Source organism: Vespa crabro, chromosome 5, assembly GCF_910589235.1.
Source record: "Vespa crabro chromosome 5, iyVesCrab1.2, whole genome shotgun sequence".
Lineage (NCBI taxonomy): Eukaryota > Metazoa > Arthropoda > Insecta > Hymenoptera > Vespidae > Vespa > Vespa crabro.
The window spans coordinates 4,723,437-4,736,447 of NC_060959.1; the positions used below are offsets into that span (position 1 = coordinate 4,723,437).

A 13,011-nucleotide genomic window follows, 5' to 3' on the forward strand; every position below is an offset into this window, starting at 1 on the left:
ATTAACTTTGCTTGAGAATTATTTTCGCGTTTTTATAAACGAATATCTTTATTTTTAATTAATACAAGAAAATAATATACTATAGAATTGTGCTTTCCATTTATACAGTCAATAATTCTTTGCTAATATAAATTCGATCAGAATTTCAGCAGTACTTGGTGTTCAATTAAAAATCTATCTAAACTATCTATGGTAAATAATACAAATATTTTTGTTCCCTTTCTGAAAAAAGTTAGATGAAAATGCTAAATCTATTCATTTTTTATTAATAGTAAAGTCCGGGTATAGAACACATATTTGCACATGAACTGCCTTCAAAGTTCTGACATATAAAAATGCTATATTGTACATTCACTTTCATAATACTGTGAATGGATTTCATCTTAATTCTAGATGGAGTATTAGGATTTTTCTGCGATGGCATTATGCATGGATTTATTTTTTTAACAGAAAATATTTTAAATTTGGAAAAGGATTGAAATTTCTATTATTTAAAACTTAAATGTTAAATTTGTTCATTGGAATGCTGTGTTGATAACATTTCGATTTCAACATAGGGACGTCAATTTTATGATTATGTTAAAATTAATAAAAATGATTATTAAGATATGATAAATAGCATAGAAAATTGATAAAATATATTAATTTGTGGGCGATCAATTATTGAACAAATTGAAATTTTATATATTTTAATTTTAATGGTTTCTATGAAAATAAAAACATTTAAAATAGCAAAATTCTACATATCATATGCAATTCCAATTAGAATAAAGGAAACCATTATTTGTTAACATATTTTATAAAAATCGTATTGCTAGTTAAATTTAATTTTCTAACATTTTCATTAATTCTTTAAAATATTTTTAGTCTATGTTCAACCTAAAAAGTACACATTAACATATAACTTTTTGAAAACAAAATTAAATTATCATACTGAAGGCAAATAATATAAAGTTAAAATATGAAATAAATATAATTGGTAAATACATATTTTTGATTGTTTAAAAGAAGAACATGATTATGCATTCAAACTAAAAAGCCAATCCAAATTAAACCAAAAATTTAGTTGCTTAGCAACTTTAATCATGCAGAAAAATAATTATCTAATTAAACCTAAACTTTTCCTAGAGCTTCAGTTGCTTCTCCATTGGCAGTAATTTTACATCTTTTTAAAGGATGATTGTACATGGTTTGCAGTGGAACATGAAGAAGTTCCATAATTTGTATGAAATTAGGCTCTGCAACAGTAATATTAGTATATTTGAAAAGATATCACTAGTTTTCTTTTTTCTTAATTCTATCATTAAAATCTTACCATTCTCTGCAGTGATGTATCCATGTCTAATTAAAAAGTCAAGTACAACTGGTACTGATGTAGTTTTAAAATTTGTAGAAGCTATCCTTTCTAAACATTCATTTACTGGAAGCAATTCAAAAGTCTCTACTTCTCCATCACTGTTACTTGGGACAAAATCTGGTGGTAATTCAAGATCAAAAACAAATTCTGTATTGGGAAACAATCCTCTTTCACTTTCGAAGAATAATGAAACACATCCAACACTTTTTAATTTTTCAATAAGATTATTAGGGATACTGGCTTCTTCTCCGGCTTCTTTTATAGCAGTTTCATTAATACCAAAACCAACACTTAATCCACCACTGACCATATTATCCCAATATCCTGGCCATGTTTGCTTATTAGGACTACGCTTTTGTAACCATATTGACAATCCTTTTATAGGATCCATAACATATCCATTTATATCAACACCATATTTACGAATTCCAAATAGACCTGTATATATTAAAAATAAGATCAAAGTAGAATATCTTATTTTATATTATAAATTAATATACTTACATGTTGCAGATCGATCCATTTTAAATAAAGGTTGTGTATTAAACTGAGCACGAACTTCATAATATTCTTCTCTCCAACCATGTAATGTAATAAACTTTTCATCTGCCTTCCACTTTCGTAATACTTCTTCCACACGAGCACTTCTTTCTGCATAATCCCGAAATGCAGGATTTAATTGTACATATTCCGGATGTACTTGAAATACCTTAAATTTATAAAAATATTAATATTGAGAATAAAATATCTCCTTCTATATATAATAGCAAAGGGCAAAATTATTTACTTGTGGATGATTTAATAACTCTTTCATTACATCTGGCCTTACAAGACCTACTTGCTGTCCATCAACAACAAAGGCTCTGCATTCACCTGCATGGAACCCTAAACAGTTTTGATTATATTTAGTAAAAATTTTGTATATTTTTATAAGTACAACATAAAAACTAATATCTGAAGTGTTTTTTGTTTAAATATATTTCAAAAGCTGAAAAATAACTGCATGGACTATCAATAAACTATATTTCAAGTCACTGAACCTCAAGATATTATTACAAAAATAATTTAAATAGTATATCATATAATAATGGTATATACATACAATCCAAAGTAAAATCATAACATTATAGATAGTAACATCTTTATATAACATATTTTAAAGCATTATTTCTAAATTTATTGATGTAACCTTATACCAGTAAATATTTATAATAAAAAATTAACAATATACAATATAATATTAATAACAGATTTAAAGTAGAAGAATGATAATGTTATTCAAAGTGTATGAAACTATAATAAATTAATCTTAAGATCATCCAGTATATTTCTTTACTTGAACGAAAGTACAAAGATAAATACGCAACACTTGAAATCAATATCTTGGCGGACAGTATGAAAAACAGCGCGTCCTATATTATTACACATCTTAGAAGGCGATATTCGAACAAAAGAAAAAAATTATAGTTCGATTTGACTTACCTGACAGATAAAAGCAATTGACTTTATTTGCGAGTTTCAATAAACGTGACATTGGATCCGTATGATTATCCGTCATGATGTTTCGACCTCGTCAGCCAGCTGTGATAAAAAATCCTACCATCGAACATAAGATACGTCAGATATGTGTTAGATTGGCTTTCTGCGCATCCTGCATACTCATTTTAAAATTAAACGTTTCTTCTGATTGGTGAAACGGTTTCTATGCATCCGTTCTACGCCAATACGATGAAAGATATGTTCAGATTCAACTTGCTAAGTAACTAGTTACTTTGAATCTTTTTTATTTTATTTTTTTATCTCCAAAGTGAATTCACTTCGACAAATAAAACTAATTCTAGTCAGTAAAATATGAGATTCATAACTCTTTAAATTCTTGACATTATTATATAGGTTATCAGTTTTTTATCAAGACTGATATGAGAACTTATATAACATAAATGAATCTTTCTCTAAAGATTTATAATATATCTATAAATAATAGATACACACACACATATATATATATATATATATATATATATATACATATATATCATGTAGTAATAATTATTAGAATAATTTACACAATCAAAGTAACAATTCACAAGCATAAAATGAATGTTATATTCATATTGCATTGTGATCCAGAGAATAGAAATAGTACATTTTTAAATTATGTATTCAGCATGTTACTACGTTTCAGTACTTTTCTTTCGCTTTTAAAACTCTTTTAAAAGTTAATAAATATTTGGTAAAAAGAAAAAATTTATTGTCTATTCTGTAGACTTTCTAATTGTTCCCACTAGAGAGCACCACCATTTTGATCAGAACAAAGCACATTAATGTAAGAACGCACATTGAATTTATATATTGTCAGTTTAAATTATTTTATAATTTCTGAAATAAAATAAGTTGTGTGTGAATTACAATGGCGATTACATCTGAATCTGATTCTGAAGTAAATTCTTCGGACGAGGAGGTAAGAATCTCATATTTAACTTTTCTATTAGCAATAGCATTTTTGATAAACATAACCTTTCTTTTTCTTTTCACATGTATAGTTACAAGAAGCTCTTGCATCGGGCTTATTAAAACCTGGTCTCAATGCTATCATTGAAACAAACAAGAGAGAACACAAGAATAATGTTGTAAGTAAAAAGTTGATATTTAAAAAAATTGAGTTTTAGTCGTAATAAATATTTAACACAAACATACCAATTTTTAATGGAAATTTGAAATGTTTAGATTGTAATGAAAAAGAAATTAGAAGAAATAAAATTAAATTTGCCCTGGATAGAGAGGTTGGATATGGTCAATGCTTTAGCACCACTAGCTCCAGAGTTAGCGCTTCAAATGCAAGAACAAGAAGTAAGACGTGCCAAACAATTACAAGGAAATAAAAAATTACCTCAATTTGATCCGTCGGAAGATCCTGTTTTAAATGACTTTCGTAGAGAAACAATGTTTCATCGGCAAGCACAAGGTGCTGTTGTTGATGCCATAGCAAGAATAAAGAAACTTGGTATCCCAACTATTAGACCAGATGATTATTTTGCAGAAATGGCTAAAACTGATAAGCATATGCAAAAAATTAGAGAAAATCTGATGAAAAAGAAAATTATCGCGCAAAGATCAGAGAAAGTAAGACAGATGAGACAGCAGAGGAAAATAAGCAAACAGATGCAAGTAGAAGCAACTTTGAAGAAACATGCGGAAAAAAGAAAAATGTTAGAAGAAGTAAAAAAATATCGTAAAGGTATAAGACAAGATTTGGACTTTTTAGAAGATAAGAAAAAACCACAATATAAGTCAGGTAATAGAAAGTTAGATCCAAAGGTTCAAGCTAAGATTAACATGAAAAATGCTAAATATGGTTATGGTGGTAAAAAGCGTGATAGTAAGAGGAATACCAAATCTAGTTCAGCGGATGTTTCTGAATACCGAAAACCACAAAAACCAGGTCAGGGACGTAAGGGTAAAGGTGGAAAGACAAAACAGCAAAGGCCTGGTAAAAATCGTAGAATACAGATGAAAGCTAGAAAAAAATAAAATTGTTTAAATCGTATTCTTATTTTCAAGAATGATGATGTACGATACATAAAATAATGGAAAAAAAAATTATTATTTTTAATTATATATATACATGATAATTAAACTCTTTGTACAAAATAAATGACCGTATTATAATCCTGAGCTATTTACTTTTGTGTCGATCGTTTGCAGTCATTCAATTGAATAAATATATTTCGCTTATCAATTATTACTGTTGCTATATTTAAGCGATTAGTAGGTGTGGATTTTAAACAATTTTTTGTTTTAAAAAATTGATTTTTGTTTTAAAAGATTGATATTACCTTTTTTTTATTAATCCAATAAAAATAAATTTTAATATTTGGATTAATTTTAACCAATCACATAACGCGAATGGCATTCTTTTAATAACCAATAGCGGCGTTGTAAGATTATTCAATTCTGGCGCGAAAAGGAAATTTTATGAACGCGCAGTTTAGCAACGATATCCGCGTAGTTGTGTTCGAGCATTTTGTCGTTATCGTAATATTTTATATTACTTAATGCTCTGTCGTTTCAAACTGTTTAATTTAGATATTATCGTGAAATAATTTCATCGTAGGAATGTGGAAATGCATGAATTAAGACGAATAAGTCGCTAATTATATTTTTATCGTCAGAGAGGCTTCAACTTCAGTTCGATCGTCAATTAATAAAGTCGATAATAAGTTCATTTCAAGGATATTGGAATAACGTATTGTGTGTTCGTAAGTCGATTCGCCGTATGCAACGGATTAGAAACAAGACGTTTCTATTATATTAATAGACATTTTATAGAGGAGAAAATATTCCAATTAATTACACGAACAACTACCAGATAGAAGTTCAATTAAAAAAAAGTGTGATAGTGATAACTTCGTTAATGTTCGAATAGTTAATCTTGAATAGTAAAAAATGTTTTAAATGAAAAATTTATTAAGGAATGAATAGAGATCATTCAGGATTTATTAGTTGGCCTGCACGTTCTCCAAATTGATTTTCATTGGATTTTTATTTGTGGGATTATTTGAAAAAATTTTAAAGCGTGCGTTCAGATAAAGTTTTCTGAGTTCTGTGAGTACGTTTTCTATAACCACGATAAGCTGCTTCATATTATCGGGGTACATAAGTATAAATCGAGAATTATAACTCGAATATGAAATCAAATTGAAAATATATCATTCGTGTGAACTTTCTTTTTTTATTCTTTTTTATCGTTTTGTATCTCTTGTCTACCAATGAACTAATTCTGACATGTTATGTAACATTATTTACATAATTCATAATGGCCAATTTTCGAAAATGTTCGTCAGACAGTTCGGAAATATGGCGGATTTCGTGAATCACAATAAAAACGTTCGACGTTTGACGTTATTGTAAGTGCAACGATAGAAACGCGTTCGCAAAATTTAATCTATTTACAGTTTTTATACATACAAGTGTCGGAATATGTTAAAGCCTTTTTGTGTAATACATCGATGTGGTAAATCGATCGAGTAAAGAGCCGAGAAGATAGTAACGTCGCCATCGTTGAAGTAAAAAGTGACCGGAAGAGGAAATTTCTACCGCAATTATTACCACCGGTGAATACCGCAATACCGCTAGAGCTATTAAGCTAAAATAGCATCGAATTATTGAAATTTCCAAAATTTCCAACCGAATTTGTGCTACGTGTCTTCCGGCTATTTGATTGAGTTCAAAATTTCGTTAACATACGTACATTATTTTTATTACTATTATTATTATTATTGTTATTATTATATTATTTTTTTTTATTAAGTGAAATATTCCACAGCGTGGACATCCGGGATAAAAAGAAAAGGAAGAATAAATAAGGATTGTGCTAACTCTCTTCTGGGACAATAAGTAACACAAATATCAGATATAGATATATATAGATAGATATATATATATATCTAACGCGAAAGCAAAATTCTTTTTGTATATTACTACGAGTATATTACTACGTGATATAAAGTTTGTATATAACTTTTTGTATATTACTACATGGTATAAAGTTTGCGTCATATTTGCGAAAAGTATTTCTAGCACGAGTTTGACTTCTCTTTCGTTTAATTCCACTGTAATTCAAGGATTTCAGACGTTGTACAAAGGGGAAAAAATATGCTAGCCTATATAAAAAACCGAAATTGTCGATAGGGAATCTATAATATGCAAAATGTATACATATATATATATATATATATATATATATATATATATATATGTATATATATACGTACATATATACGTACATATATATATGGAATAGTACCATGTGATTGTTACGAGGATACATGGGTTTCGTACAGTACATCGAAACTCCACACTCAATCGGGCCGTACAGTAAAATTGTTCCTCTTCATCCATCCTCCTACCTAACCTCACTCACTCACTCTCTCTCTCTCTCTCTATTCCTATCTCTCATATTCTGCTCGATACGAGCTACTGCAATATTTTTTTGCAATAGCCCGAGGTTATTGTATTTAAATCCCAGAGTAGTCTCGCATTGTCCTACGTTCTGGTTGATGCGAGAACTCTGGGAATTCCATATGCCGAAAACAGCTGTTTTTGAGGCAAGTTCGCCCATGTTTTAACCTTTTCTTTTTTTTTCTATCCCCTTTTTTCCCCCTCTCTCTTTCTCTCTCTCTCTTTCTCTCTTTTTTTGTTTTTACATTTTTACCAATTACACGTATGTCAAGATACCAGTGATTCGTTTGTAAGTAACATGTATGTTTGCAAGCGTTCTTTTACATAACCTTTTTAATTTATTACGTGTTATCTTCTTGTACATAGAATTTCTATTTAAGCAGATCTATTTACAGGTGAACTTATAGAACAGTCTTTTTTTTCTTGTGATTTACGTTTAAACGTGATATATTACAATTAATTGAAGTATATGCATCGGATGATTTTTTCTTTTTCGTGAAACTTTTTACATGTTTTAAGATCACCCGAAGAAAAAAAAAATATATATATATATACGTACATACATACATACATACATACATACATATATATATATATATTTTTTTTTTTCTTTTTGAAGAGAGAAAGATGATATAGACAATTTTCGTTTGTTTGTTAATTGCTGAAATTTGTATCGACGATTTTGGAAAGTCCACAGTTTCGAACTGTGCGTGTATCATGAGTAATGCGACTCGTGGAAATATGACACGTCGTCTAATCAATATCAATCTCGATTACTCAACTATATGAGGATATCGACTGATAGAACTATATATGATCTATAATGTTTTCCGTTGCTTCGATGACAATCTCGTATATGTTCTCACATTTACTCGATTATTATTTAAAATTGTCCCGCGAACAGTTTTAAAATTCAAATATTTTTAACGGCTAAACCTTTTAAACCTTTCTTTATTAAAGCTGATTAAAATAATCGTCTAACTTTGAAAGTTCCCATTGTACTAAAGATAACTATAAGTTATTTGACAAAACTCAGCGTGAAAATAGAATATCTTGATATCTTCATAGCAATCAATGCTCTTTATTCTAACCTATATTTATTTATAATTCATTTTTTATATTAATTTAATATTATTTAAATAAGAAATCAATAATTTAGAAGAATATAATAATGAAATATCAAATGTTATATTCTGCGAATACATACACACAAAATGGAAGTTGCACGATTTCTTTACATGGAAAAACTTTCTAATAAAAGAGTTCTATAAATATCTAACAGTAAGTCAATCTTGATGCTAACATATAAAAATGCTTATATCTCAGCAACGATTGATTTTTTGATTTACATTTATATAGATTGTTTTTGTTCAGTATGATTTTAGTTCTATGTACCATATAAATGGAATGATCTTTTTTTAATATCTGTGTACATATATATAATGATTTTATACATATAATGATTTGAAGAATTTTGAATTTTACGTGTAATGTTTCATCTTTCTTTTGTATCATCATCATTGTTATTATTATTATTATTATTATTATAGATATTATTATTATTATTATTGTTATTATTATTGCATCATCGTTGCATTTACTCATCGAGCAAATTACTTTTCGTTCGTACGGTAATAAAATCTGAAATAAAAAAAGAGCTGAGGAGTAAATATCAATTGATTTAAATATATTTACTATGTACTATATAAATTCTTATTTGAGATCGTCGGCGAACGATATGTTATTTTTATATATAAAAAGAAATAAAATTTCTTTCAAGTTCTAAAAAATAATTTAACATACAAACAAATATAAAAATTTTTTAAATTTAACAACAATAACAAAAAAAAAGAAAGAAAAAAAGAAAGAGGCAAAAAGAAAACAAAGGATTAAAACGATGCGAATAAAAGAAAACGAAATATACGTGTATAAAATTACAATGCTAAAAATATGACTTCTGGTCTGTGTCGGGCGATTTCAACGTTAAACGGTGTACGGAGTTAAATACATTCTGTGCCAAATTAATTAGAATAACATACGAGAAATAATATAACAAAGGTTAAAGCCGTTCATAAATAATATTCTCGATGATTATTAAATTTGTAAATAATAATCTATAATTAATTAATTAATTAATTAATTAAAAACCTATGACGTCTTATTAAAAACGAAAGAAAGAAAAGAATAAGCTCATTTTCATGAAGTATCGATTTTCACGAGGAATTATGTGCACTTTGAAAGGTTAGATAATATAATCACTCTTTTTCCTTTTTCTCGTTTCCTCCCCTTTGTTATTTTTAACAACAATAACAATTGAATCGTAAGAACCCCTTTTCTGTTCCTCTTCTTTGCGTTCATCTCGAAATGATCTTTCATAGAATCATAAAATGTAAACTCGAAGACTTTACGCAAGGGGGATGCACGCGTGTCTAGCTCGGGTTACAGAATATAATGCAGTTGCTTGCTAGACGAGATAGTTAGCCCTCCGGCTACTTCCGCGTGCTCCAGCTTCGCGTGTACCATAAAGCTCCTGGTAAATCGACCGTGAGCTTTTCCTTCTCTTTCTCTCCATTTTACCCTCTTTCTCTCTTTCTCTATTTCTCTCTTTGCGCATATACGTACGTGGAAAAAGAGAAAAGGAGAAAAAGAGACAACGAGTAGAAAAGAGAAAGGGAATGGAAACCATTATTGAAATGCAGTAAATGACCGTGAGTTTCAATTGCCCCTCGACTGTGCCGTAGGAAAGAGGAAAGCGCGTTTCCAGTTTCCTTCTTCCTGTTTTCTCTCTTTCTCTATCTCTTTATCTCTCTCTCTCTCTCTTTCTCTTTCACCCTCTCTCTGCCTGTCTCTGTTTCTCTCTCTCTCTCTCTGTCTTTCTGTCTTCTGCTCACTCCTTTTCCTGCTCTATCGGCCATCACACGGATGGGAGAAAATTACGAGAATTCGCGAATAATTCGCTCTCGAAGCATATGACAAAAAGAGAGGAAAGGGAGGATGGGAGTAGGGGGACATATAGTAGTAGTAAGTGCTTGGGATATCGACTGCTCGCTTTGTAATACTTATTCTTTTGATAAAATTCATTTGTGCAATTGTGCATTATCGATTCGACTTTAATGAGTATAAATATGAGTGTGATACTTTTGTGAATTCGAGTATAACTGATTAAAAAGAAAAAGAAAAGAAAAAAAAGGAAAAATAAAAGAAAAACAAAACAAAAAATGGAAAAATAATTAGGCTGTGTGGAGTATCGTTTCGTTTTTGAACGTTGACGTGAACGCTCGCAATTGCCCCGTTGTACTTTAATCTCTACAAAATTTACGAGATTATCACGATGTATCGGAGGGCAAAAAAAAAACTTTCTCCCTTATCTCTGTCGTTCGTTTCGTCTTTTTTGTCTTCTCTTTCATATGAAAAACTAAACAATCTCTCGAGGATACTTCTTTCACCACTTTTTCTTTATTTATTCGTTTACGAACGAAATTGTTATGTTCGAAGCGTCGAATTGTCGCATGATCAGTCGAGTTTGATATATACTACGTGAATAAAAGTCTCGTGGCACGTAGGGAAAATAGATTTCTCTATGTGTTAGAATATTTCACTGTAAGAAAAATAGAGAAAGATAGAACAGAGCAAAAAGGAATAGGGATGGGGTGGTGAAGGAGAGAAGGAAAGGTACCAAAATACAATCGTTTAACTTTAGGTAACGCAATCAGGGAGACAAATGCGATATATGTATACTATATCGCGTTTCTCATAGCTATAGGCAGAATTTCAATGGAGCACATGATATTCGGCGATTCGCAGACGTCGGTAACGAAATTGGACTGGCGTGTCACTGGCATACCAATAAGCGATACGCGGAAAACTCTCCAAGAGCGCTTTATTTTCTCTGAACATACGACGAGGCTCGATCTGTTCGCGAGCGTGTATTTATCAACGAACTTTTCCGACCGACTTTTCTCCTCTCATTTCTTTTCCGTTTTTTCTTCCCTCTTCTCTCTCTCTTTCTCTCTCTCTCTCTCTATATATATATATATATATATATATATATTATATATATATATATATGTATATATATAATATAACTTTCAAAGTAGGCACATATACATACATATGTTCAAACATATAAAGCACACGAGCTGATCTCTTAAGCGGCACCAGTCGAGGGCTTGAACCCGTCATTATTTTCGATCAAACTCGCATGAGTCCATGATGATGATGCCCGATTCGAGGAACTCCTGCTATTTTTCCTATCCTATCTGGGAAAGCTTATTGATTGCCGTTCATTCTCATTTAATATCGTAATGACATACGCGAAGAAAAAGAAGTAATAGTAGAGAGGGAGAGAAAGAGTGTGCGCGTGAGAGAGAGAGAGAGAGAGAGAGAGAGAGAGAGAGAAAGAGAGAGAGAGTGGAGAGAAAAGATGAATGATCAGAAAGTAGTACATAATTATCACGTAATTTGATGAAACATTTATGTCCACGATGAGTGCCTGATTCCTTTTGAAAAGTTCTCGGTACAAGTCCAAATGAAAGAACATTAATGGGATACCTCTCGTAGATTGAATTCCGCGAAATTAAAATTATTAAAAAAAAAAGAAAAAAAAAAGAAAGAAAAAAAATAATAATAAAAAGAATATAAAAAAAAGAAAATAAAAACAAAAAGGAAAGAAACGAAAAAGATATCAAGTCTCGTTTGCATACTTTTTCTTCTTTCCTACAGTGACAAAGTATTTGTTTCAACAACTTTTAAAATGGTACGATTAATCAGCCAACGAAGACAGTTTAATTTCATCTAGAAAATGCAACATCACGAGTGTACGACATCGCGTTCTTATTTTTATCACTTAAACCTCGATCCTTTTCTCTCGTGCTTTGGTCATTCAATCGGATTCAACTGTTTCGTTTGCTTTCCATTTTATCTTTGCCTCTCTCTCTCTCTCTCTCTCTCTCTCTCTCTATATATATATATATATATATATATATATATATATATATATTTATATATATACACACATATACATATATATATATTTCTTTTTTACTATTTTTTTTTCTTTCTTCCACGAGAATCCTCGTGAATATATGTATGTATGTACTCATTCGCTCAAGAACATTTTATATCCGTTTTATATCCGAATGCAACTCATTAAAATCAGTTGCCTCGTCCTCACACTTTTCTCTTTTAGTATCATATTAACGAGGATAATATCGGTACGGTATTTCGCGACTTAATCAACTCGCAAAGTGACCCTCATCCTTCTCGACCGTTCTTCTCATCATTAAAAGAATGCGCAATAAAAGGAAAGCAAATATCAATAGGGAAAAGGTTTCTCGAAGGAAATGAACGGTGACAAGGAGGATGATGGAAAACGTGAGATTCGTTCTGTCCGTTTCTTTTGCCAGTTCCAAAGAAAATAACTCTTTGTCGATTGGTCCTCGAATTAATAAACTTGATATTAACAATTTCTTCTTTCCCTTCTCACCGAGCAAATAATATCAAAGATACTTATCCGGTCAGGAATAGAAAAAAGGTTGATTTCTCTTTACGTCTGTTTCTCTCTCTCTTTCTCCTTTTCTCTCTCTCTCTCTCTCTCTCTCTCTCTCTCCATATCTATCTTTTCTGTCACTCTTCTTTCGTCATTAACTGGTGTGCAGTCGGCTGCACATTCTTCTTCGTGTATATACGTGTAT

The 13,011-nt window shown here is 30.2% G+C and overlaps 2 protein-coding genes across 2 annotated transcripts; one reads left to right on the forward strand and one right to left on the reverse strand.

Annotated features, from left to right (window-relative positions):
• Window positions 1-18: 18 nt before the first annotated feature.
• Window positions 19-2,995, reverse strand: LOC124424308 (uncharacterized protein YJR142W). The gene is made up of 5 exons (XM_046963163.1): window positions 2,840-2,995; window positions 2,145-2,242; window positions 1,862-2,066; window positions 1,316-1,795; window positions 19-1,238 (listed from the first exon to the last, which is right to left on the reverse strand). The coding sequence occupies exons 1-5, from the start codon at window positions 2,913-2,915 to the stop codon at window positions 1,114-1,116; spliced, it is 984 nt and encodes a 327-aa protein (XP_046819119.1). The 5' UTR covers window positions 2,916-2,995; the 3' UTR covers window positions 19-1,113.
• Window positions 2,996-3,472: 477 nt separating this feature from the next.
• LOC124424091 (probable rRNA-processing protein EBP2 homolog) lies at window positions 3,473-5,096 on the forward strand. Its single transcript, XM_046962639.1, has 3 exons — window positions 3,473-3,818; window positions 3,901-3,987; window positions 4,085-5,096. The coding sequence occupies exons 1-3, from the start codon at window positions 3,768-3,770 to the stop codon at window positions 4,886-4,888; spliced, it is 942 nt and encodes a 313-aa protein (XP_046818595.1). The 5' UTR covers window positions 3,473-3,767; the 3' UTR covers window positions 4,889-5,096.
• Window positions 5,097-13,011: the final 7,915 nt, after the last annotated feature.

What these genes read in the sequence shown, in the direction of transcription:
- LOC124424308 (XM_046963163.1), bottom strand. Translation starts at nt 2,915, where the DNA reads ATGACGGATAATCATACGGATCCAATGTCACGTTTATTGAAACTCGCA. An exon ending in AGTTATTAAATCATCCACAA is followed by an intron (nt 2,067 to 2,144) that starts GTAAATAATTTT and finishes TATAAATTTAAG; the next exon opens with GTATTTCAAGTACATCCGGA. An exon ending in AATGGATCGATCTGCAACAT is followed by an intron (nt 1,796 to 1,861) that starts GTAAGTATATTA and finishes TAATATATACAG; the next exon opens with GTCTATTTGGAATTCGTAAA.
- LOC124424091 (XM_046962639.1), top strand. Translation starts at nt 3,768, where the DNA reads ATGGCGATTACATCTGAATCTGATTCTGAAGTAAATTCTTCGGACGAG. An exon ending in TAAATTCTTCGGACGAGGAG is followed by an intron (nt 3,819 to 3,900) that starts GTAAGAATCTCA and finishes TCACATGTATAG; the next exon opens with TTACAAGAAGCTCTTGCATC. An exon ending in GAGAACACAAGAATAATGTT is followed by an intron (nt 3,988 to 4,084) that starts GTAAGTAAAAAG and finishes TGAAATGTTTAG; the next exon opens with ATTGTAATGAAAAAGAAATT.